The 26,017-nt window shown below is 38.9% G+C and overlaps 1 protein-coding gene across 2 annotated transcripts in view; it reads right to left on the reverse strand.

Annotated features, from left to right (window-relative positions):
* Positions 1-26,017, reverse strand: part of SLC49A4 (solute carrier family 49 member 4) — a 71,293-nt gene that overhangs the window by 13,727 nt on the left and 31,549 nt on the right. For both annotated transcript variants that reach the window (XM_054829569.1, XM_054829570.1), the window contains 5 exons: positions 23,804-24,072; positions 18,101-18,230; positions 12,842-12,950; positions 12,120-12,187; positions 7,093-7,220 (listed from right to left, as the gene is read on the reverse strand). In XM_054829569.1, the coding sequence (XP_054685544.1) occupies positions 7,093-7,220; positions 12,120-12,187; positions 12,842-12,950; positions 18,101-18,230; positions 23,804-24,072 (704 nt within the window). The remainder of the gene's footprint in view (positions 1-7,092; positions 7,221-12,119; positions 12,188-12,841; positions 12,951-18,100; positions 18,231-23,803; positions 24,073-26,017) is intronic.

Below are 26,017 nucleotides of genomic sequence, written 5' to 3' on the forward strand. Positions count from 1 at the left end.
CAGAGATAAGATATGCAATTTCAGAAAAATAAAGTTACAGGAAGAAGTCAAGTAAGAGTTCAAAAGTGGGTTTTGCCTTTTATTTAATACAATACACAGCACACCTCACGTTTCACCTCACGGGCAACAAGACACCATAGCAGGGAGAATACCAGCTATTAACGGAGACCACTTATTTTCCATTACAGCGACCTTGCACTGAACAAACACAAACAATTACCATGATTTTATACTGTAGAAGAACAGCTGCTAAAGTTACAGTGATTGTTTTTTCAATTAAGACAATCTTGATGACAGTCATTGGAAATAAATATAAGAATATGAAAGCACTGACAAAAAAAAAAAAAAAAAAAAAAGCAAAGAAAAGGAGATGATTTACCAAGAAGCTAACATTATGTCCTAAAGCCTAACAAGGACAAACAACTAGCTTGGATAGGCATACGCTGGGGAAGCGTGTCATGCTATTAGTATAAAAAAAGATCACTTTTTCTCAGGAAAAGGAATTAACTGCATATGAAGCTATGCATAAAGTTGTGTACCTGAGACAGTGGCAGCTGTGGACATCAATAAACAATGGAACTGGGCTGGGTTTCTTTAAACCACTTTGATTAATGTCACATTTTAAAGATGTTTGTGTGAATTAAGCTGTGATTCCACTGGCTGGCTACTGCAAAAAGAGCAGGAAAGGCAAAACAGCCATCCAAAGCACAGCTGCTTCAGAGAATTGGCCTGGAGGCTCAGGCAAAGCTTCATCTTGTAAGGTTCATGCTTGGGGTGTGAGGCAACCCATGCTTTTCTCCTCCTGGCCAGGAAGGAAACAAGGAATGAGATGTGCCTTGATAATAGCACTAGGGATGCTACCAGTTAGATGAAGCAAGATACCGACTGGGGACTGAAGGTGATACAGTGGCTTAGCACAAAAAAGAGAAAAAGTGGTAAGAAGGAAGGTTCCCTCCTGGCTTCTTATTCCCTGCAGGTCTTCAGCTACTGGAGGGCAAATACATGCCCATATCCCAGAAACAGACTTTCTTTTCTCCCAGTCACAAGCTGTGGTGAAAGATTTATACCAATTAAAACAAGCAAACAAACAAACAAGAATTAGGAAAAAAAGAATTGGGAGGTCAAACAGGGATGTTATTTAAATGACAGCGTGCACTTGGTGTCCCCAGATGAGCTCACAACACAGCAGGAGTCTCGAGTATCTCTGACATCCAAACAAGTTCCCAGAACTTCCCAGTATGTTCGGCAACATGTTTAGCAATTTACTCTTTAAATTACGCCGTCACTAAATTTATAACTACAGAGTCCAATTCAAACCCAAACGAAATTAATGGAAGGACCTCCACTGATCTAAATGGTTCTTATCAGCCCATTGGCATGTACATCTTGGCTGATTTTTAATAAAGAATATGAAATATTACCATTTCTTTAAAAAAAGAAAAGTATTTTGCAGATAAATTTACAAAAGAAATGCAGATACTCTAGAGCATACCAAGTGCAAGCAGGCGGTACAGTATCTTTTTCCAAAGTCCTTTGCCAGAAGCTCTTGAACTCTGTACATTTTCTAACAGTTCTCTTCTCAGACAAACCGAGCCAAGACTCACACAAATTTTATATGGATAAACAGGAAAGTAAATAGAACTGAACATGTTCTCTTGGGTGCAGCATACAATTTAAAGTGAAACCTACAGAGATCTACGGAATTTTGTTACTGCCCATTAAAACAGCATCCCAAATGCCAAAATGAAAGAATAATGTGGATGCATGCTTCGTTGACTCCAGTACTTTAGTATCTCCACAGATGCTTTGAACAATTCACAGTCAGTTCCTATCAAACTCTCTAAAGCCTGTTAAAGTGGAATGAAACTTCCATATAATTTAATTCTTGCTACTGGCCATGGTAAGAATAGTCATGCAAGAAGTTCCCCTTAATTCTTCCATGAGAAAAGTGACTCCCTCAAGGTAAGACAGTAATTTTTACTGTAATTCTCTTAGAGGAACAAAAAACACAACAGAAGAAGGATGTCCCTGTAGTGCATGCTTATAACATCAATATGTTTCATTGCCTGGATTTCCATTCCAACACGCACTGACCAAATTCTTATCTCATGATATAGTTATGAAAGTAACCAAAAATCTGATGAAATTGCATTTGTTCTATATACTTCCCAAGAGAAAAGCAAGTGGAACTCACTTTGAAAGCAGAGCATTCACTTTGGAGAACTAAAAAGTGAAGAAATTACTGACTGATCCTCAGAAAAAGAGGGAGCTGGAAATTGTACAATATTTGAGGCTTGCTATCAATGGATATTTAGAGGGACCAGATTTCTAGCTATTCATTCCTGAAACTCTCCTCCCAAATTTCAAGCATTGTACACTAACACTGGGGTTTTTAACTGTTTTTAAATAAAACCCTTAAATTAGTTCTTTAAAGCACTCTTCTATCTGTGGATTTACAGAAGCCTTCAGGAAGATGAAGGTCATTATTCTCATCTTATGAGTGGGAAAAGCACAACAGGAGTGGGGGTAATGATTTGCCCACAGCCAGAAGCAGGTTAATGCTGAAGCAAGAAAAAGAATCTCAGTTTCCATGTTTTCAGGCCACTGGTTTATCCTCTAGGTCCCCCTACCTTATAGTTATCAAGCACGTCTTGTTTATAGTGAAGAAATTAAACTCGAAGAATAAAACAATCAGTATTAAATAATTAACATCTCTCTCTTTCAATCCTGTGTTTTGTAGATGACGACAGGGAGACAGATGTGTTTATAATGTTCAATCTGTTGAACCTGAAAATAAAGTGTAAACTGCTTAACCTAAATATAGACATCAACTCACGGAGTTGCCACCGTATTCAGAGTATCTGCCATGCAGCACTAGAAAAGATTTTGTAAAGCAAAATTCTGCTGAATGTGCTCATAAATATTAGAATATTCTTGATATGCTATGCTGAAAACATTCAATCTGAGCTGCGAGCAACTAGCGTTGCATATCAATTTTTGGAAGACGCTAGGAATTATATCCAGAGATACCACCAGCAATACAAAGCGGCAAGATACTGAAACTGGCATTACAATGCCTTACGCAATTATTTTGGGTCAAAGTATCCTATTGTACGTAAATTCACATAATGAAGTTCAGTACAAAGCAAACTAACAATGGACTTGGCACAGAGAAACAGATCAGCAGCTGCATTGGGAACTCAATGGAGAAAACTATTTTAATGCTCAATGTGTACATAAAATTGTCTTTGAAACTTGCTGAAAAATGCAAATAATATACATTAAAATTAAAATTTCTTAAAAGAAAATTCAAGCTTGCTTAAAATATAAACTGATTCCAGAATCAAGGGGTTTTAAGACCTGTGATTAGCTGATGAGAGGTGGTTTAGACAGATGATATAGCAGCTATGACGGCATTAAATCATTATTGCCTTGCTTTCTTTTTTCCCCACACTGGCAGTTATAGTTCATACACGACTTCAAATACACTTTTTATAAAAATCTTTTGGAGATACATTAAGAAGTCAGCAAATGACAGAAAACTTGTCTTGCTCTGTGGCAGGAGGAAAAATGGAGCACATTATGATAATGCAGAGCAATGCAGGCATTACACAATACAAACAATGCTAAACAGTATCATTTAAAGAAAACACAAAGCAGTCATTGATTTTTAATATCTGCATTAAAGGCCTCCATTCTAAGTAATTACATTTTGTAGGAAATACCTTTAAATGATGCCGTGCCTATTTACAAGGAATTAGGAGAGTATTATACAAACAAGTGCAGGAAAAACCATTTTGCTGTGACCATTTTTTCAAATACAATTCCTCCCCCGATATTTAAACCAGCCATTACTACAACTGCTACAAAGAATACTGGTTAAAAAAGGGGTTTGGTTTGTTTGTATTTTAAAAACAAATCTTTAGAGATTTTCTTCCATTCCCTTTAGGGTGAAAATTGGCCAAACTCTCTCAATTTTTTGGCATTTCAAAAGCCTGCTTCCACGAAAACCTACCCACCCGAGTACTGAGTCTGGAGACCAGGTGAGAGACAGGCAGAGGGTTTTCAGAAGAGGGGAGCGAGCACGTATGCCACACAATATCCACATGCCAAAGGAAAAGATTATTTTTGGACCTGGGGAAACTGCTGGCAAGGTCTGCCTATGGATGCAAACTTTATTCGTGGACCAAGCAGCTGTGAGGTGAGATGAAGCAGATGATGATGTTCTCTAACCAGCCTTCATCTCTAGGGTGAAGCCTGGCTGAACACCTGGGGCAGTACAAAGATTCCCGCAAGGTGTCTTGCTTCCTCATGAAAATGACTGTCCTGTCCCAGAGAAGAGCTCCCTCTTAACTGCACCAGCGGTCCATCAAGTCATGTGGATATTTCAGCAGTTTCCAGGTACTGCTGAAGATGGCAATGCTTGTGGTTTTGTAGGGCAAAGTCTGATTAACTCAAGAGAACAACACTGGAGGCAGGGCAAGAGAGGAGGGCGATGCCCCTCACAAAATGGGAGCTAGATGGTTGGAAGGGAAAACCTCCTTGCAAGATCAAATGTACACCCTCACAAGTTTCCCTAATAGTCAGTTTTGAACCCTGCTTGCTCTGCCTCAGCATTTGAATAAGCCCTCAATAACACAACAATCCCTGCTTTGCAGCAGGTGTTCAGTGGCGTCTGCAAAGTAGCTCTGGGATACAAAGCAGTACATGGACCTCTACTTTACACATCTTCCAGCTCTGCAACACCACACGGAGGGTAACTACACGGAAGTCCGCTGCCAACACTAGTCCACTGAGTATACAGAGTGATTTCCACCTTGACCAGCTACCCAAAGCTGCCAGCCAACAGCCTGCATTTGACCTCCTACATTTATACTCTGATATACTCTACATGTCAAACTTTTAATTAAAGAAGAAAAAAAAAGTTCATCCAAATCAATTCAAATGTACCATTTCTCCCAGTTACTGTAGAATGCAGAGGCCATCATCATATTGCATTATTACATTGAGGAATTATCTAGCATGAAGTCCTATAAATTAGCTTAAATAGCTTGTGTGTTTTCATCCATAACAGCATATTTCATAAAGATATACCACTGCTCTTCTGTGTACAAGGCTCTAAATTGAACAGGCGTATTACATCTATTTTATATGAACTTTAATGAGAAGAGGCTGATATGAGCCCCCCTCCGCCTATCTACAAAGTTTAAACATTATGCCACAGAAGAAAAAAAAAAGAAATCTTATTTGGTGGTTGCACATTAGGCCCTGATGCTTTAGATTGCCTTTTCTGAGGAATGCACCATATTGCTGGCATTTCTATTCAAAACAAGCTTGTGTGTTACAGAAAAGGGTTCAACATTTACAGTGACATATATATATGAACAGCACAGACAGAAAACTCTAAAATATAATTTACAACTCAATATAAGGAATCATCCATTTTAAAAGAAACAGTAACTGCATGAAAAGAACAACCCAATCCCCTACATTTTTACCAAAAAATATTAGTTTAGGATACTTTATATCAAACCCCAAATACCTTAAGTACTTCTATGTCCTGATAGTTGATCACATTTCCAAGAAAAACACCATAATGCACCTACATGCTATAAACAAGTAAGAATTCTTCTCGAACCTATGTTGCATGCTGAGTTCGTTACAAAAAATAAAATAAGAGACAGAGCTCCATCAGTTTTGTTTCGGATCATTGGTGAATGCATACATAATGACTTTCACCTCTTGAAACCTCTCCATTCTTATGCATAGACTTGAAGGGACATTTATGTGTTTGGTTTGTTGCATCAATTCAGAGGAGAAAGTTACTGTAAAAATTTACATTACTGCAGGCTTGTAGTGATGAAGTAGGCAAGCATAAGAAATAAGCTTTTATTGCATTTATTTTAGATTTGATGGAAACAAAAAGTGTAGTCATTTGGTATGACAATAGCCACCATGAAATTTGATTTATTGATTAAATTACATTTTATTTAAGTAGATTATCTTTTTTTTAAAAGTTGAAATTTCAAGATAAATCACAAATTTGACCTATCCATCCAGATGGTGTTTCTCCTGAATTGATCATGTATTTCAATTTGCTGTACCCACTTTAGTTTATAGTTGTGACACATGCAATGCACCAAGGACACTCACTGAAACTCAAACTTAATTTGAGTAAAGCAGTATTTTATATACTACTATCCACACCAAACTCTTTATTAAAAATGGGAAAAAAACAATTTTTGTTTCTCCTATAATGCATAAACTTGTCTATAACAAAGATGGCACTTTGTTTAAAATGTATTTACAGAATTCTTTAATGAATATTTTTTAAAATCTCAATCGCTTAGTTTCACTGTAACTTCCAATTATTCTGCTGAAGGTCTTGTAATCATGGGTGGATCAATCCTTTGGTGCAGATAGTAAGGTGAAAGTCAGATAAGAACTAAGCCATGCTAATTTTCAACTAAGGATACAGCTCACTGTCAGCTTGAGTAGACCTCTGAGTTTTTCCCCCACTCCTGCCAACAGCTTTTTTCCCCGTCTTTTTGAGGCACAGCCTGAGTTAATTTTGGGCTGGAACAGTTCCCTGAACCTCCATGTAGGTGGAAGAAAAAAAAAAAAGAAAAAAAAAAAAAAAGGACAGCACAGTGCAGGGATAGATTTAGATGGCTGAAAATACTATGGATGACTTTGATTTGAACTGCACCAGGTGTTTCCAATGATTAATCTAACTTTAAAACCTCTAAATTCCCAGACATGACACTGTTTCTTATATGCAACGCTACTCCCATTCATCTAATTTTTCTTGGTTTATTTTTCACCTCTGTTATTCCAAAACACTCAAAACAGAAAACCACTCAGTCCCAAAATCAATTTAAAATGTATATTCTGGGTACTTATTATTGGGTTTTGTTAGTTTTTAATCTTTTTATGAATTTATTCAAAGCTGGTAAACCTTTTTTTTTCCTTGGTAAAACTCCTGTATAACTAAAGATACTAAACCAGGCTATAATATGTTTGATTTAAGACTGCAAGTATTTGCCTGCAATACCAATTATAAATAATAAGAATTAAAATAATTGTCAATACCTGTGGTTAAAGGCAGATGAGTGACACTAGTTAGACAGGTGAGAGTGAACCAGGTTGATGCCAATGTTGCTCCAGACAAAAGCAGCAGCAGTATAAACTTCAGCATGCCCCTGATAAAATCTGCAAATCTAAAATAAAAGCACAGATCAGAGCAGTACAAATGATGATTTTCATATTATTTAAATGTGATGCTTGACAACTAATTCACTATATTCTCATTAAACATTTTGGAGACTATAAAAACAATTTTAAAATCGTTTCTCATTTTCAGAAATAGAAAAAAAAGCATTTTTATAGAATGGTGATATTTCTAGCTGTCAAGCTGAAGAGCCATGAATTTTTTTAGCTGTCACAAAACAACAACCAAACCAGAACAATTCTCAAGGCATCAGCTGAAAACCCCTGGTATACAGGAAGGGTTGGGTTTTTTCTTCTTTTCTTCTGCATTTGTTGGACACAACATCACACCACTACTTACATCGCTGTTTTGTCAGCATTTGCAAGTCTCCCTTGGCAGACACATCGCTCAATTAGCATATGAGGAGGCTGCTGAATTTCATTCAAGACGTAGTTAAGTGTCAAGAATCATTCCAGTGGGAAATGACAAAACTCCAAATACCAGAATCCCTAGATTGAAGATGACAAGGAACAGCTTCTGAACCCCCGGATGCATTGGCAATGAAGCTCTCGGTGGCTTAGGCAAAGGAGGAACTCTTTACATGGGCGGTTACTACCGGTGGCTGTTTTGGGTTTAAATGTTCCAGAAACCAAGAGCTTGGTGCCACTCCTCTCCTACACATGCCCCATTGACAATCTGGGGGAGGACACAAATCCTTGGGCACTCTGGCTGTTACACAGAGGGTAATATGATCTTTATACCACCTGATGGTACAATTGCTTTTTTCATCTTTTTCTTCTTTTTCTTTCAAGGAGACCTAATGCATTTGAGCAGTGCTCACATGGCATAATTATCAGTGCAACTGCTCTTTTCAAAAGGGATTTCAATGCAGCTACTAAAAAAAATGTATTAGAAAAGGCAATGCTGTTTATCCACTAGTAATTTTCTATAATCTCGTGCTTAGGAGATGTGATTTTGGGCTGGACGGGTTAGTTACGTATGTCTAAAGAATGTCTTCTGCCCTCATAGCCTCCTACCTTGATAAGGCTAACAGCAGCACAATCCACCTAGGACGGTCCATGATGAAATCTGTCCTGTCAGCTAACTGCCTCCTCTCCCCTAACAAAGATCACTTTACAGGCAGATACTGTATAACTTACTTGATAGAACAGATAATGCTACCAACATTTGGAGAACTAGGAAGCCTACGTACACCATAAGAGATGTACAAGTAATGCAATCAAAAAAAAAAAATAAACCCACTTTCCTCTTATTTTGATTCTCCCTGTGCTTTAATTCCACATTGAATTTAGCAGTGAGTGATTCGATAAGCAGTAGAGGAAGATCAATGCTGCATATAATCTTAAAAGTTTATGACTGCTGTGTTCAAGTGGCTTATTCATTAATCTCTAATAGTCAGAGGTTAGCTGCTACCGTTGTTTTTTTCTGACAATCCAAATCCAGCAATCAGGATCACCTCTTCTCAGTGGTTTGCCAGTTTCTTTAATTATTCTTTGGGATCACTGGGGTCAAAATCAGCAATTTTAAAAGCCTCTCAGAAGCATCTCGAAGCACAAACTTTAGACTTCTTCCCCAGAGACTCCCTACTTTGCCTCCCAGCAAATATCACTATTCCCTCTCCTTACAGGCAAGAGCAGTTACGTATATCCTGTCTAATGAAACAGTGTGAGAAATACCAGCTTTCAGGGAGGGACATTCACAGACAACAGGTCTGCAAGTGTTTTCTAGGGGGTCCTCCATCTCTATCCTATCACCAGAGATATGCGGTGATGGAAGGACGATAACTATCTTGAATGGTTTAGACATGTAAGTGGAGCAAATACCTGCCTTTACTGAGCAGTTGCAACTCCTTTTGATGCAAAGATCCTGGTTTGGGTATCAGTTGTAGCAGTGTGCTCCAAGGAGCTCTCAGATATTACAGGACTCCGAAGGGTCAAATACAAACTGAAAGGTTTGTGCAGCTACTGAATTCAGCCAGCAACAGAAATAATGGGAAAAAAATGACATAGCAAACTAGCCTGAACTTGGTAATCGAGGGACTTCCGCTTCTTGTCTGGCTACAGAAGAATAAAGATGACTGTAAACTAGTCAACTCTTCAGAATACTTGTTTCAATTAAAAAAATGAAATTATTTTTATCCTCTGACCCCAGGATCTGCTTTCAAAACCTTCTGTTCTGTTTAAATCCTCCTTCATCATCTAGCATGTAAGGGGATGTCTGCAGCTGCTAAAAAAGGAGACCTGCCTGGAAAGAAGGTGCATACTTACCCAGACACAGACCTCTGCTGCTGGTAACAGTCGCCTGCAACCCAGCAAATCCAGCCCTAGCTGGATTCTACAGTTAAAATCACAAACCTGCGTTGCTGACAACAACACTGTCTGTTGCTAAGGAAATTATCACCATGTCATGAAGTTTCAGCATTTTGACTACACTGCAGGTTAAAAGCAGGAAGAAAAACTGAGCCGTGGAGGACAAAACCTCAGAAATATCTATGATCATTAGCAAATGTGGCAAAAGAAAAATAAATCTGAGAAAAGGAAATAGATTTATGTTTCCATGCAATGATATGAAAGTTGCTCTTTGACACTGCTTTTCTTCAAACCAGTATCATTTGAAAGCTGCCAGCAAAGGGTACGGCACCTGCCAGCTGCCCAAAATAGCCCAGGCTTTTCAATTATAAAAATGCATCACACAAATTAGCTAAACATAGCTAATGTTCATGGCTATTGGGACAGCAGTGGGTGGAAAGCGGGAGGATTTATGTATTGTGCTGAGGAAAACTTGCACCATTTTGAAAATGAGATAGATAAACTAATTTCTAAACTGGGCATTACTTTAAATATAGATGATTTAACCACCTACAGTGACGTGCAGGACCAAATGCTCCAGGACAAGGCTCAGGTTGTTACAGTTCTAAATAGTTGAACCTGCATTGACAAAAATGGAAAGAGCAAATTCCGAAACTGCACTGATTTTTCTTTGATAAATTAGCAGAAAAAAAAATTAGAAAAAACCCCACCCCAAACCAACAACTTCTTGAGAGGTGGTTATGGGAGAGAGCTGCTTGCTTGGCAAATCACAGTTCTGACACTGAAATACATCAACTTGTCAGCCTTGACAAGAATCATTAGTTAATTTTCCTAATTACAACTTTCAGCAGATTACAGTCAGACTCATCATTGATTCAACCCTACACAGATAAATGCTGAATAGGCCTAAGAGGGAGAGTCATCCGTCAGGAGTGACAAATCACCTCCTCCCTCCCTTTCTGTGTGCAAACCCTCCCATTTGAACTGTGTATCGCCCAAGTTAGAAAGACATATTTGGAGGCAGATTGTTGCTATTTTTTTAATTTACTGAAAAGCGAAGCTCTGAATGCTACAAAATACTGGTATTCAACAAGGTTTGAAAGCAATTTTGAAGCAGTTAAAGAGACTGTCAGCATTTCCTTAAAGTTATCCCAGGCAATATATTAAATAAATTAATCTACCATAAAGATTGATATTTGCATGTTGGCATTGAGTCAGCAGATTCTCTTCTAACAAAGTTAAGTGAGTTGCTAAGGGTGCCCCTCTGCTATTGAAATGTTTCAAATATATCAGAGATTAAGTCATGATGGAAAAGATTGAACTGGCACGCAACCTGCTTCAGCATGTAACCTGCTACAGCATCTGTGTTATTTACAGCAGTGGGTTTTAAACATCTATGCTTGGAGAGAAAACCTTGTATCTGAGCTTAGCTAATCAAAAGCAACTCTTTTTAGAGGAAATCAGGGTGTGAACTTTGTTTCACTAGATTAAGTCTTTGGCCTGCATCTGGAGTGGATGGGAGGCAAGCACTCGTTTCTTTTCCCTAGGTCAGGAGTTTTTTCCTCTCCCTCCGTTGCAGTTGCTAGGCAGCCTGCAAAATGTCAGGATGAGAAACCTCACATTTCTTTATGCATTGTGTACTCTGATGATGCAAAGCAAGTGAAAAAAGAGCTTCAATTTCTGTCCTAAAAAAATGCCTTTCTGGGTCCACAATCCCACGATGAGTGTAATGATGACAGGCCCCTGCACTTGTGCTAAACTCCTTGCAGAACTGGAGTCTAAAGAGTGGACACAGAGAAGCCAGGACAATGTTTAGATATCTTGATGCAAGGGAAACGTGATTGGTTTTAATCAGTTTTATAAACTCACTGCTCAAGTACCTCCTGAAAGACTTTTTCTCCCTCCCCACATCCTTTTTTTTAAAAAAGGGATCTCAATGAAGAAAAAGCAGTCAGCTTTTTGAAGGACAATCCATTTCTTGCTTTTTTGTTTCCCGTGTCATCAGCATTCATGATGGCCAGAGAGCACTGTATTTGGATATATAAAACGTGTAGGTACACCCGTACTGTAGCCCATAGCAATACAGCAAGAAAATAATTAGCCCATATAGGAATCCAGCAAAACGGGCCCAGACTGATTTCTCTGTGGAGGAACGTCACGTTATTGTGGATAGGCTGCCTGTGCTACATTCCCAATATCCCTTCAGGAAGCAATATGCCCGAAAGTGTTGATGGAAGGAGACAGACACTAATTTCTTCAGTGCTTTCCAAATGTGCTACAATGGGTTCTCCCTCACACCAGGCAGCTGAATTCACAAGAACTGAGTTTAAAAGGAGCATACAGGAAGCACTTGTCAGGAGTAACAGTATGACTTGCCAAATTGAGCTATACGCATGCGGAGTTGTCTTTCCCCAGCAACCACTAACATGGAATATACAAATTATTGCTCTACAAGAAACACATCATAATCCCATTTCAGGTTTCTAGAAGATGAGAGAAAACAAGTTATGTTATTAAGAGGATAAGCTAAATGACAATCACAGTTGAAGAAATGGAGAAGGACATGTAATTATTCCTACCTTGCCATTGCTATGCCAACAACACAACCTCCAACTATAGACCAAAATCCAATCCAGCCTGCATCTACCTGACAGGAAAAACAAAACAAAGAAATGTGTTAAAGCTGAGAAAATAAGATGATAAGACGTTACTTTCAAAACAAACGGTGTGCAGGAGCTGCAAACTGCTAGCAACAGCCCCCAACAACAATCTGCAAGACTTTTTCTAGGATATTCAAAAGGAAATAAATTCACTAAAAGAAAGTATGACTAAGTAGCCTATGCTCTAAATGTGACATCTCTTTATAGAATCTGAGTAATGTCCTCTGGATTTTTATAATACTCTATCAAAGGCTTAGAAATCCTCTCCTCCTCATCTTTTCCACCTGGTAAACATTACTTTCTTTTACTAAAGGTGCAGCAGCCAACAATACTCCTGTTTGTTTACCTGCCTCCTTCTTCTTGTCAAGAGGTGTATGTGGTTGCGAAAATACCCATCACTGGTGTAGAGTCAGCAGGGAGAATTGCAACAGTTTGGGATGCCAAAACTACAGTTTATTTTATTTAAAATTTCAGGAGAAAAGTGGTCCATGTGTATTAATAGCAGCTTAAACATAAAAACCTGATAAAATTGTATGCTAGTGCAAAATACAAACATACTAACAAATACATACAAATAAAATACATACAAATAAATACAAACTTACAAAATATCTGCTGATTATCAGTCAGGAGATACTTACTTGGCTTACGTGAACTGGCGTTAATATCAAATCCAGAACGCCAGACCAGCCAGAGAAAACACCCAGTGGTATAGCATAGGCTAAAGCAATCATCAAGAATCGGAAATTGCTGTGAAGACAAAACATATGCAGTTAGCTGCAGCTTATGTTAGAAATTGCACTAAGATTAGCTGCTAGAGTAAATGACACCCTAGAATCTACATGCTGCCCATCAAGAAAAAAACCAGAGGTCTGAAGGAGGAGCGAGCCAGGAAAAACAAGGAAGGTATCCGGCCATGTCACTGAAATTCCAGTGGCTGAGATATTACTGCCTTACCACTTGATAATAAAAAAGCCAGTCTCTCCACGTAGTTCAAAGATTTTTGTAACGTGCTGGGCTCATGTGTTTCTCATTTCTGCAAGCAATTCTTCCATGCATTTGCATGGGCAACCTACTTAGCATAAGTGTATGTTAGGAACAATAAGCATTAATTTAAATGGCAAAAAGCGTATTTCAAGAATAAAATCAGAGATTCATACTTTTTGAATTTTTTTTAACTGTTTTACTGCTCTTTATTTTGGTGAAAGGCAGGGAGAGCTCTGGGAATGAGTTGCAAGAGTGGAAAATTTTGACAGTTTGAACTGTCAAAAAACAGAGACAAGCATAATACTCTGCTCTAAATAGTCAACGTGTTTGATTTTTCCTCCCAATTAAAAATTATTCAACCTTTAGTATTCAAGTGAAGATGAAGCAGTCAAAGCTGTGTCATCATCTTCATTGCACACAGCTAAACAGGAGTTGGCAGACAAATTCCACCACCAATTTCCCCCACTCACCCACTGTTACCAAAAGCAAATGCAAAGTCTTTGCTAAGAAACATCCAACTTTTCCTCAAAAATGTTTCAATTTCGGAATAAAAACAGAAAACATACCTTGGACTCTGCAACAGTGATATTTTAAAGTGAAGAGATTTTACGACGATCCCAAGGTTATCCCATGGGATATCTGCGTAACCACAAAATGTGGCTCCCCACCATTCCCAAACAATGTACATAAAATGGATCCTGATCAGTACCAGTTCCTTGGCATGCAGGGGCAACTTGATAGCACACAGTTATGAAAGCCAAGAGGGAGGAAAAGAGCTTCAAATACTCTCCAAAACATTCAGAGGTTTGCAGCTTACGCTGTTTTACTCCCCTAGAAGATTCCATGCACAGCACACCAGCCAGTGTTTTTTTCGCACTGTTCTTTTTCACACATCCTCTTCTTGAATAACACATTTCTATCACATGAACATATCCTCCTCTTTCAGTAGCATTCATATCAGATTTAATTTTTAATGCAATGAAAAACAACTCCCAAACTTTCAGTTCTTCCACACACTGCTTATATTTCTCTGAATGTTAAAGTGTCTGCTGTCTTCCTGACAACTATTTTTCTCTTAAGAATGCCATACTCTTATCTTAGTCTATCTTGTTTCATCTTGGCATCCTTTAAGGCAGGTTTTCTGATGCTATTTAGTACTATTCCATGTAAAAGCTAATTCAACATCTGTAAAATAAAATAAAAGGGAGAGCGCCCATTTTGCACAGACATTATATACAGCCATGTCATAGATTGGAAAGAGGGAACAAGTCTGAATGCACTGTTCCAAAATAACACTTGCTCAATATTCAAAATCTTTGGGTATCTGAACCTCATCTTCATTAGAGCTACTTTTGGTGAGGGTGAGTACTTTGTAACTTACTTGGTTGAGCTCTCCTGTGCTCCATTTGTCTTCTGTAACTCAAGCAACAAGACAGACTGGCCCAGGGGATAGCTGCTCTATGCCATGTCCAACGCCTAGTCCCAATACTAGAGAACCAGTTCTGCGTCATGACATCCTTCAGTGACAGAGGCTCCCATGCTCCCACCCTGCCTAGTCTCCAGATTAAAGAAAGTGACCAGGAGAAAGAAGACCAGTGACAAAACAGCACTGATCACCAGATGGCATTCTGTCCCCTTGTCCAGCTGGCTACATCAAGTGCTAAAGCTATTTGCAACATACATCTTAAGCAGAAGCTCTGCTTTTCATGGCTCCAGTCACTTGTATTTGGTTTTGCAATTTTGCAATTGCTCCACTGAAAATAGAAAAATGTGCTGTCTGTCACACCATCAGTTGGTGAACCCACACTGTTTTCCATCGTATCAGCCCTTATGACAGGATATCAGCATTAGCCTCTCTGTTACACCATTCTGCTGGAATACCAATTGGCTTTTTCTTCTCTTTTTTTTCAGAAACTTACTTAACACCACTAGGATCTGTAAGACAGGCTGGTTCAGAGGGCAGCCCCATCAAAGTCAGTCACCATTTTCAGAATAACTTTGACAGCACCTATTAACATCAGGCACACTCTGGGTAGCTTCCATCACTGGATGGTGATGTCATAGGAAAGTTTCGTTAAAGAAATAATGATGCACAAAACCCCTGTTATGAAATTTCAAAATTGCTTACATAGTCCCTTGAAAATATAAAAGGCATGTAACTGGCTAAAAGCATCTAATTACTTCAAAGCAAAAATCATGACATGTTTTTTTAATGCAGATTTTAAGTCTTATCAACTATTTACTTGTATTAGAATTTTTTCCATGGAAATTTGTGGCATATTTCTGAAAAAAAGAAAATAAAAAAGAAGTTGTATTTGCTTCACCCAAGAAATTGAGAAAGGGCACTGTACTTTTTCTAATGGAAATTCAAACTACACTTGTCACAGTGTGTGATAGACTGTTAAAAGATTTGGGCTTAGCTCCCAAACCATGACTAATCTCTCGTCTCCCACTGCAGGCTGAGAGAGTTGGCATCAGGAGATAACCACACATCAGCTAATGGTTATAATCTGTCAGAAGCAGGAATCCTCCAAATCAGGAGGAAGAACCAAGTTCCTAAGCAAGTCCCAAAAGAAAACAGCCTACAAGCGATGGCTGACCCTAAGAAGATATGTATAATACAAGTCTGCAGGAAGCAGGTCATGAAGATGACTGCTCAAGGACCTGAAGGCATGAAGGAGTATGGGAGTTGCAAGGATGTGATAGATCCCTTTCACGTCCAAGGAAAAAGGTCAATGACTTCAATGGTAAAGTTACGCTACACAGCTTTATTTTGAAGTAGTAAGACTGCAGCCTGGGGGAGAGAAGAGGGAAATGATGAGCATCTCAATTCTCATGAGTGCTTTTTGGTGCATAGGTGGATCAGCCCACCAGCTCACACACATCCTAAAAGCCTTACACACAGTTCTTATACCAGAGAGTAAGTCTGCAATAAAGGGAAATCATGATTTCCTGGTACTCGTCAGCTGACTACCTTCAGTCTACACCATTAAGTCAAAAGAAAGCCTCTCTGTGCCAAGAATTATGAAGCCTAGATTAGGCAGGCAACAGAGCTTAGAAGCCTAATGAACCAGATGATGGATTTCTCTTGAAGCATGGCGGATACCATTTCCTTTTATAAAACCCCCTTGGCTTGATGGATAGTTGCTGAAAGGCTCCCCAAGATAAGTGGGTTTAATGATGAACTGTTGATTGTTTCATGTACAGAGGAATGAAGAAGTGCCTTTGATAAAGGGTAGCATGGAAGAATGCATAAAGACCAGAGGGAAGGGAGATATAATGATCTACCTGACTGCATTTTAAAAAACCCTCTTGGTTCTTGGAGACACTCTAAACTATGCTCATTATTTAAGTGTTCAGTTTGTTTTCTTAAGTTTCATTGATTGTGAATTGTAAGCCAGCTTTGCTGTTTACCTCTTGACCTTACCAGTATCTCAGGTTCACTGTTTACAACACTTTGAACAAGGAATCTAATGGTTATAAAGCTCCCAAATGGAGTACTGTCAACAGAAATTTTATATTTCACCTGCGGAGTCAGTTGATGTTTGGATTTCTGTTCAACAGCAACATTTTTACAACACAGCCCTCAGGCAGGGTCTCACCACACACCAGCTTGGGTACGTAACAGCATTATTGTGCGTGCTAAGCATCCTTATGGGAATTGCTATTTTTTAATATCTTGAGTAGGTCACTTTGCAGACTAACCAGCCAGCTGTACTCACACCTTCTCCCAAATGCTAGCCTGCTCCAGGGTCAACACACAGGATTAAGCATCTTGTCAACTATTTACTCCCCCAAACTGAAATAAAAGCCTCCAAAAACAAAAGAAAAACAACCCAATGACAACAAGGGATGAGTTGTTTTTGCTGGCTCTAGATACACTTTTAGAAAGTACAGCCCACAATAGGTCTGTAGTAACTAAACACCTTAAGCTCCACAATTATCAAGTTTCAAGGAGCCCTGTGTACGCAGATTCAGCTTCTATCACTGTATGACCCAAGAAACCACTGCACTGAAGTTCCCCAGTGAAGTCAGCCATACTCCGCACCACAGGAGCGGTTCTTCTTTGCCCCAGGAAGTTCATCTGTGCAGTACCACATACAGGGCACAGCCGTTCACAATTATTGAGCATTAATATTACAGGTGCTTTAGCTACTCCTCTGAGATCAGATTCCCATCACACAAGACACTGTACCAACACTGGGGGGCAGGACTGTGTCTTACCAAAAAAGCCCATGTGAGAAAAGTTGCAAAGTTGGAGATGTCACTTTCTTTATAACCTTTTTTTTTTTTTTTCCCCAAAACATCAAAATTTAAAGGAAACTAACTCACCTTTGAACCTGTCCAGAAACACATCTGGAGACACTTCTATTCGCACTTCATATTTTAAACATACAATTAATGAGATTTAATAGATCATATAATGGTTTCAGATAGCTCATTCATTGTTCCTGCAGCTGAATTAAAGTAGCTGAATACTCCTTTGAGTGACAAGCAAACTCCAAATTCATTCCAATATAATAAGCATGGAAGAAAGCAGCTTATTAGTTAGTTATGCCCGGTGCTGTTAATTGTTGTCTCACACCTTGCAGTACGCACACTGTTAACAATCTTGTATAACCTGATGTAATAGAAGCATTGCATAAGAAAAGCTGTGCTAACAGGATGACTAAAGCAGTGTTGGTGCTGAAGGACTATGGCATGAAGACTTGAGATATACCCAAGGATTTAAAATTTATTGTCTGCTTTTTAGCAGTTAGCATTCTTTTATGTCTCAGCATTAATATTTAATTTTATTTTGTTTGAAAGCATTACAAACCAACTTGTTTGCTCAATGAGAAGATTAAAGCACACTTGTTTTTATTTATTTAGGTGCTGATCTGCTTTGAAGTGGAAACCCAGTGAGGACCTACCTTAAGAGTCTGCAAAAACTTCTCCTGTAGCTGAGTCGTTGACTCGCCGCAGCCACGCTGGGAGGGAACGGAGGGCGCGAGGGGAAGTAGGCCAACGCTGCAGAAAAGATCAGGGAAACCATTCCAAATTCTAAACAAGAGGGCAAAGAAAAACAAAACCAAGAACAGATGTTAGCATCGAAAGACTTATTTTGGTACAGCATTGTTATCAGCCAGCCTCTGATACATAAATCCCACCACAAGTGCTTTACTGCTCCCGACAACAGAACTCCATAACTTGAAGGAGAATTTCTTTTTTCTTCCCCAAGCAAGACTTCAAACTGAGATGGAGAATCAATGAGATGGAGAAACACTGGCAGTCCATTCCAGTGACAGAAGCTGCAGAGAACCAGGCTTATACACGGGGAACTCAGTGAAGCAAGAGGAAAGCTTTTGCTTTTTCTCTTTAGAGAGAACTGCATTACGAAGATTTGGCCACACTTCCTCGCCACAGAAGTAATGCAGTGCAGGTAATAGCGTGCTAGAGACTTTAAACAGATGGGACTGGGGAAGCCCCAGGGCATGGAATGACAATTACTCGGCGCGCAGGATGATGAAGGCAAACGAAAGGTCAAGCAAGGCAGCATCTCAGACACAAACAGTATTGCATGGCAACAGAATATAAAGAGAAAAGTGTAGGAGCAGCCAATGCTCAGGAATAGAGGGAGTACAGGTAATAGGGAGAAAAAAGAAAGAATACAGCTGTTTGCAGGTGCTCCTCTTGTTTAGCAGCAGGTATTCTAGGTCTTTGAAAAATTTCATAGCAGAAATTTGGACTTGAACTTGCGAAGCGACAAGCACTTCACAGAAAATACTCAGCAAGCCCCATGATCAGACATTCTGATGCCACAGTCAGTCTAATTAATTTGTTTTACAGGCCTTTTACAATGTATATCATGTTCTCCACAGTCCTCAATCCCAGTATTTCTCCTATCCCCTTTGAAAACAAGATTCTTTGCTGCTGGAGAGAAAAATGTATAGCTGAAGTGTGTTATCTTAAAAGAACCTGTGATCTTGTAACAAAGTGTTCACCAACACCACAAATAAATTCCAGCAGAGCTGGATACTCAATTGCGTTCATTTTCTTTTTTCTTCTCTTTTTTAATAAATCAATATGAACATGGCATTTTGCCAGCTCTCCTGCTAAACCAGAAGAAAATAAATTCAGGAAACTGAAAAGTAAATAACACTCGGAGTCTAAATGGATCAGCTGGAGATGGGGAAGGGAAATGAATGCTTCTATTTGGTATACAGAAAAAAAGTCTACACTAAATTTCTTTTGAAGGCATACCATGAATGCAACAATGCCATTCTTCAGGATCAAATACTACAGGATTCATTTTGAATTACACGGTGTCTCTTTTTCCTGCTGTGGTCTAATTGCATGTTTCGAGGGTCAAGGGCACTTTAACTAGACCTTCTTACTGTATCTCCTCTGTTCTCCAGAAAACAGATTAATTTCTATCTTTGTGTACATTGGTTTTGAGACCATGAGCAGTGAATAAAGAACTGGCCATAACTGATCATCCCACACCTAAGAAAGAGATGAGATGCTCTGTCACCACAGGATGATATTGTACAGGGAAGCAAGACTTGCCAAAAGCTGTTAATCCCCTTCTCCTGCACGTAGGTCTACATATAGGTTTACAGGTATACATATGTACATGCATACGCACGCTTTAATCACATATTAAAGGAGCATTTCAGACTGCAGACAGGTATAGCCAACAAGAACGTGACCATACGAAACCATAAACTTTGTTTGAGGTGCTTATTATTTAACTTCATTACACTGGAATGCTATAAGGAGAAAGGCTAGGTCTTTCTCTAAAGAATGTAAAACATGTTTATAATTTTTTTAAGTCACAGTAATATTTTATAACAGGTGCCCACCTGGGGCCTCTTCTATGGGTTGTCTCAAGATTCCTGCCAGTCAAATTGCTGCAGTAGGAGCAGTATAGTAACACTTAATTTTTTTTTTTTTAATTATTAAATTCAGCATGTGGTCCTTGTAGTACCTTCTTGCAACTCTTTATGTTTCCCAGTGTTACACTTTCCAGGCTAACAAATTTGCCTCGCAAGCACTGCCCTCATGCACAAAAGAAAAGAACAGAATTCACTTTGGTAACTAAAGCAGCTCCCTCTAATTGAAGAATAAAAGCCTTTAGTGCCATCTTAGCTTTGTGTATCACACTTGCATCCCTATCAAAAGTCCAGGTACTGGCAAACACATCCTTTTCTTACATGTTGCATTGTTGCCTCATTAGGAAACCCACACCTTTATCTCCATCATCATTTACTCTACCAGACTAGATAAAGAAAAATACATTCCCAGGACAAGTTTTAGATTGTAAGCAGGGAATAAAAGCAAGCAAAAGATAAAAGGTAAGAAATAGGTCAATAATGAGACCGAGGAAGCTGCAGTCACAAAAAAGGAACTCTTCCATGGGAGCCGACTACTGGCTTTTCAACAGTGCAATGGATGCAGCAAAGCACTCAGAATTGGACAAGTCAGCATAAATTAGTGTGCAGAAATACAGCCGTGTGTATGTCTTGCTGAGGAGTGAATCTGGAATGCTTCACAAAAGCTGGGTACCATCCCACAGTGACCTCTGACTGTCAAGGTGGACAGCTGCCTATCTCTTGGTCTAGGAAGTAGGCATGCTGCCTCTGCAAGCCCCAAACAGAAAAAAAGAGGTTTACAGCAGCACAAGCCTCCTTCATACAAAGTCTTTTTTCTTCTGATAGGCTACTCATAGCACAAAAACCTACCCAAAATCAGATTCTCCTCTCCATCTTTTCCTGAAATGTAAATGGGGAATGAAGGCACTTTACACACACACACTTTTTTTTTAAAAAAACCAAACAAACAAATAATGATTTTATATTGATATTTAGGAAAGCACACAGCTAAAAAACTCTGGTTGCAGTCCAGAATAATTCAAGCTTCCTTATGCGGTTCAGGTAATACAATTCAATCCTGATTTGCTGCATCTGTACTATTTCAGCTGTGAACCAGAATGTGCAGAGACGCAGATGACACAGAAGGAGGCTGTGGTAATTCAGCTGAGCTCTTAGTCTGCGTTTGAGATAAAGGAACAGCAATTTATTAAAACACAGAAGAGACTGGAGTTAACTGAGCAATTTCAGAATGGGTTTATAAGCAATTGCTTTGTAATCATGTTTGAGGTTAAGTCCTTGGAAAATTAGCACACTCTTGGCATGCTACTGATCCCAAGTTACCAATTCACATCATTACAGTCTTTTAAGAGTCATCACCTAACTTTTGGAGGCTGCTTATCTAATGCTACCTCACACAACAGCAACAAACTCCACTACAAACACAACTCCAGAGTGCTTAGCTTGTGAAACTGGTTTTCCCATAGTATCCGAAAGGAAAAGTTCTACCATGCCTGACCACACTTGCTAAAGAAGTGGGCAAGTGGGACACTTGGATCCAACTCCTCCTTCTGCCACATTCTGTAACACCTTTATGAGTAAGTAGTGAAGTCAATTTGAGCTTTGTTTTCTGCCCAGCTGATTAAGGGGACAAATAGTACCCTTCCACACCTATCAGGTATTGTTGGGTCCACAGGTGAACAGAGCTGTACAACTGCCCTGAAGCAGTTGCCCACCACAAGGCAGCCTTTCTTCCACCTTTGGAGCCTACACAGGGGAGGCAGAAAGGGGGGACCGTGCTTCTTCAGCTCTCTGGGGAAACAGGGCTGATGTGAGATACGACAAATCCCACAAAGGATTCAAAACAACCTCCTCTTGGGAAAGTTCCTACCAATTTTAAACCAGTTGAATGTCTTGCCACTGTCACGGCAATTCTCCTCAGGCCAGTAACATTCAGGAACTAGTTTTTTTTCATTGTCTGAATAGCCAAAGGCGTTGCTGCTCCTGAAAAGACGCACCCCACACAACACAACCAGAACTGCACAAGGAAATTAGCTCTGTTCAAAGCACTTTCAAATACTAAGAAGAACCACAGATGCCCCACAACACACATTTCCTACAAAGCTGAAGAGCTGCTGTAGGATCATCTTATGCTGGGACCAACGATCCCAAACAGGTCTATGGGATGTTCAAAAACCCTTGCCAGCTCAGAAAGGCAGAAAGAGCCGTGCTGAGACATGGGACAGGCAAGACATACCTCTGAATCTTGATGGCAAGCAAAATACATCACAGTTTTTGAAGAAAATGCTTAAGAAAACCTCCCAGTAGAGAAAGTTAATCTAGTGGGCTGCTGAAAGCAACATTTCTGGTGCTACTAGACTCAAAACAGTGGTTTTAGGCACAAAACTGTACTGCCTTCAGCTGGATGAATTATTCCCTCTCCATGGAAAATGTGGAGAGGGAGAGCTAAAGCACTTCTCTAATCGCTAGATTTTTCTTCCTCTTATCTACTGCTCCTCAGGACAAAAGCTGACTTGCCTTCATTTTTCCTTCTTTCACACTGGCCATTTTCATCTGCCATGAGATCTTTGGAATCTAACATCATATTTACCTCTGAAAAAGGCATAACCAACCCCAAATTTCCTTGTTGTTCCAATACATTTGAGTCCAGTAATAAGTAGGTTACTCAAAAATACTTGCTGAAATAGTGACCCAACTTCTACTACACTTTCTTTAAAACAAACAGTAAAGTGGTCTTCACCTAAGAGGAGTATTAACTTGATAAAATTTCCATAAGAATAACGTCCAGGAATAAATGATCACAAACAGCTAACTCAGTCCCATAAACCTGTATATAAACTACACAGTATATATACTTTAAGACTTCTGGAACACTTAGGGCTAACTCCTGGCTGAATTTCAGATGCTGCAATTATGGGGGGGGGGGGGGAACCCATGACATGGTAAAGTTCAGCTGCTCTTAATGCTACAGCAATTTATGTCCACTAAGAATCAGATTGTAGACTCTTAAGCAACTCTTTTTCCTTAAAGCTTGCTGCTAATTTTGGTGACACAAAGAGCCATAGAAGCCATTGCATGAAAAAGAGCAAGGACATAAAATCTAAGTTGTATCAGGTGATTTTTATATCAGTTGTTTTTTCCACTAAACTGTTGATGCTTTATTGAAATTGATCACCACATAAGAATTAAGCGGTTCTAGTTAAAAACAAAGTCTATTGAGTTTTAATTTCAATGTTAGATTCTTAAATGCTAATAATCTAATCACATTTGAAGGCAGATGCAAGTCAAATTAAGGCTGATTAATGCAGGGAAGAATTTAATGCAGGGAAGAATGTCATGCTGAAAGACTATTGGATTTCCATCCTTACAGAAACAAAAGGAAAAAAATCCAACCTGTCATGGACACATTTTTAAAATGAAAATTCAAGAAGCAAAAACCACTTTGGAAACTCAAGGAAAGTGTAAGCTCTCCTAAGATCAGCCGATACAAACAACTAAAATACTTAATTTGGCATCAGTCTGTACAAAAGGCTATTTTTAAATCTCTCCTACACAAAAGGAAAAAAAAATTAGCCCTTCTGATGGTACAACATTTTACCACTTCATTATTTTCCATCAGTCATTAACTGCTTTCTGTGCAGACCAGCCACTAGAGGGTAGTGGTTCACAAGTACCAAACATGCACATGAAAGTATGTAGATTTTTTTATACTTTTTTTTCTTTTTTTCCCGTTTTAAACCACACCTGCATACAGCACAGCCTCAATGCGGTCCTTGATGTGCTCTGTGTTGCTCTGCGATACCAGCAGGAGGTGAGATGTTCCATTAGGAGACGGCACTACAAGAGGTCCCACTAAAAAAGCTCCCGCAGCACCCAAGTAATTGAGCAGCGATGCGATGGCTGTTGCTGTGGCACGTTCATCTGGAGAAAACCACGTCGTGGAAAGAAATGGTGCTGCATTCATCACAGTTGGCCCTGCCAAGCCATTTAACAGTTGCCCTCCGTGAATCAGCCTGGAACAGAAAATAGACGCCACAGTCATTTGGATGACAATTGCTTGCTTTTTTGGTTTGTTTGGTGTTTGTGGGGGTTTTTTAGTTAAAAAAGCATGTAAGATATTGAGTGCTGGAGATGGAGCAATTGCACAAAGAAATCAAAGTCCTGTGCAAAAAAAATTATATTCTATGTACTAAAAGAAGCCAAATTAGACTGATTTAAAGAATTCAGAGCTACTCTGTTCTCATTAGCTCAGATAAATGGAGAAGCAAATGTTCTCTTCAAAGCAGAGGGGGAAAAGAGAGGAATAAAAAGATGGAAAAGAAAGGACTTTCTTTGCAGAAAAAAGGTATCATGATAGGATCCAAAAGTCGAAAGGTGTAGCAGCAGGAAAGCTTTAAATGACAAATGCCTTAAACCTGACCCCTTGCCTGCATAAATCCCAACAGAAAATTTAAATTAGTTATGGCAGATCCAAAATTGAAACACTTCAGCAAAATACTCTGCATATTTTTTCACTGCATTATTTATTTTTATTTACACACTCAGATGAGCTCTATGTGCCTACAGATGAGGAGGCCGGGCTGTTGAGGTTTCCAAGAGAATCGTCTTCTCCAGCAATCTGGCCATTCTCAACATACTGTTGAAACAGCCAAGCAAACCCAGATTTTTGTCGTTTTTCACACTCATTGGGATTTAACAGATAAGGCTGGTGACAGAACAGAGAGAGTACTTCCAAGTAGTGAAGTCTCTGCAAACTTTGGCTTAATATTAGTACAATGAGCACATACAGGAAGGACTTTTTGAAGACTCTTCTACATGTGGAAGTCAGCCAGAAACCTTCCACTTTGACTTTTCCAAAAAGTGATCAGCCGTGAAAGGCAAAAGCATTTTGGAATTTATATAAAAACTTCATGTCTAAAAAACAGCTAGTGAGTCAAACAAAACATTACAACCGTCCAAAGTAGATCTATCCATTGTGCAATAAAATGGTGGCAGATGATATTTTTAAATGGGTGGTGTTTTTCTAAGCATAGCAGGAACTCAATGTTATTGCTGCAAGACTTGAGTTGTCAGACATAAAAAGCTACGGCCTGAAAATGGGGAAACATAAGCTAGCATTTAGGCAATGTTTCAAGCCACAAATGGCTGAATAATATACAGTGTAGAAGGAGTTTTTTTAAAGCACACAAAGGAAAAAAATATGCAAAAGAAATGCTGATAGACTCTATCAAATTAACTAGCTAGATTGCAATAAAAAGGAATAGATGCTACTGATTCTCAGTGGATTAGAAATTAATTTTTTTAAACAAAATTTATAAAAATATACAGGGGAAAAAAAGCAAAAGCTAATAGATATCAACTGAAGGAAACACTTTCCAGCAGTAATATCCAGTCTTAAATATAAGCGATTGCAACTTTTCTTTTTTCCCTTTTTTTTTTTTAAAGTTCGCATAGCAAGGATCAATTTCATTACTATTTGTTCATGATGTGCTTCAGATGGACATCACCAAGGCATGGTCAGATCTTTTTAATGCTTGTTAAACTGAGTGCCCCCCCCAATAAAATAAAATGAAATAGTGCTTTTTATTAATTTAAAACTATCTAAATAATGCTTTGGTATAGTTTTCTGGAGGACACGTTACACAAATCCCTTATGGTTACTCTCCAACCCAGTGTACTTTGGACAAACCAAGGTATCCTTGTGCACTTTGGTATTTTCATTCTACTTATCTCACTATAATAAGTTATTCTCAAACTTATCCTAAACTGTTCCAGGGTATTTACAGACCTGTGCTACATCCCCAGAAACAGCTGCATTTCAGTTGCAAATAAGGTAACTACTGCAACATATAAAGATTTTATTTTAGTATTTCCTCTTGCTCCAAAGTGAATTTAATGCTTAAATTGTGGTTTTGTTATTGTATGCTAGGAAAACTGTGTCACCACAAAACCACGTTT

The sequence above is a fragment of the Grus americana genome, chromosome 6 (assembly GCF_028858705.1).
Source record: "Grus americana isolate bGruAme1 chromosome 6, bGruAme1.mat, whole genome shotgun sequence".
Lineage (NCBI taxonomy): Eukaryota > Metazoa > Chordata > Aves > Gruiformes > Gruidae > Grus > Grus americana.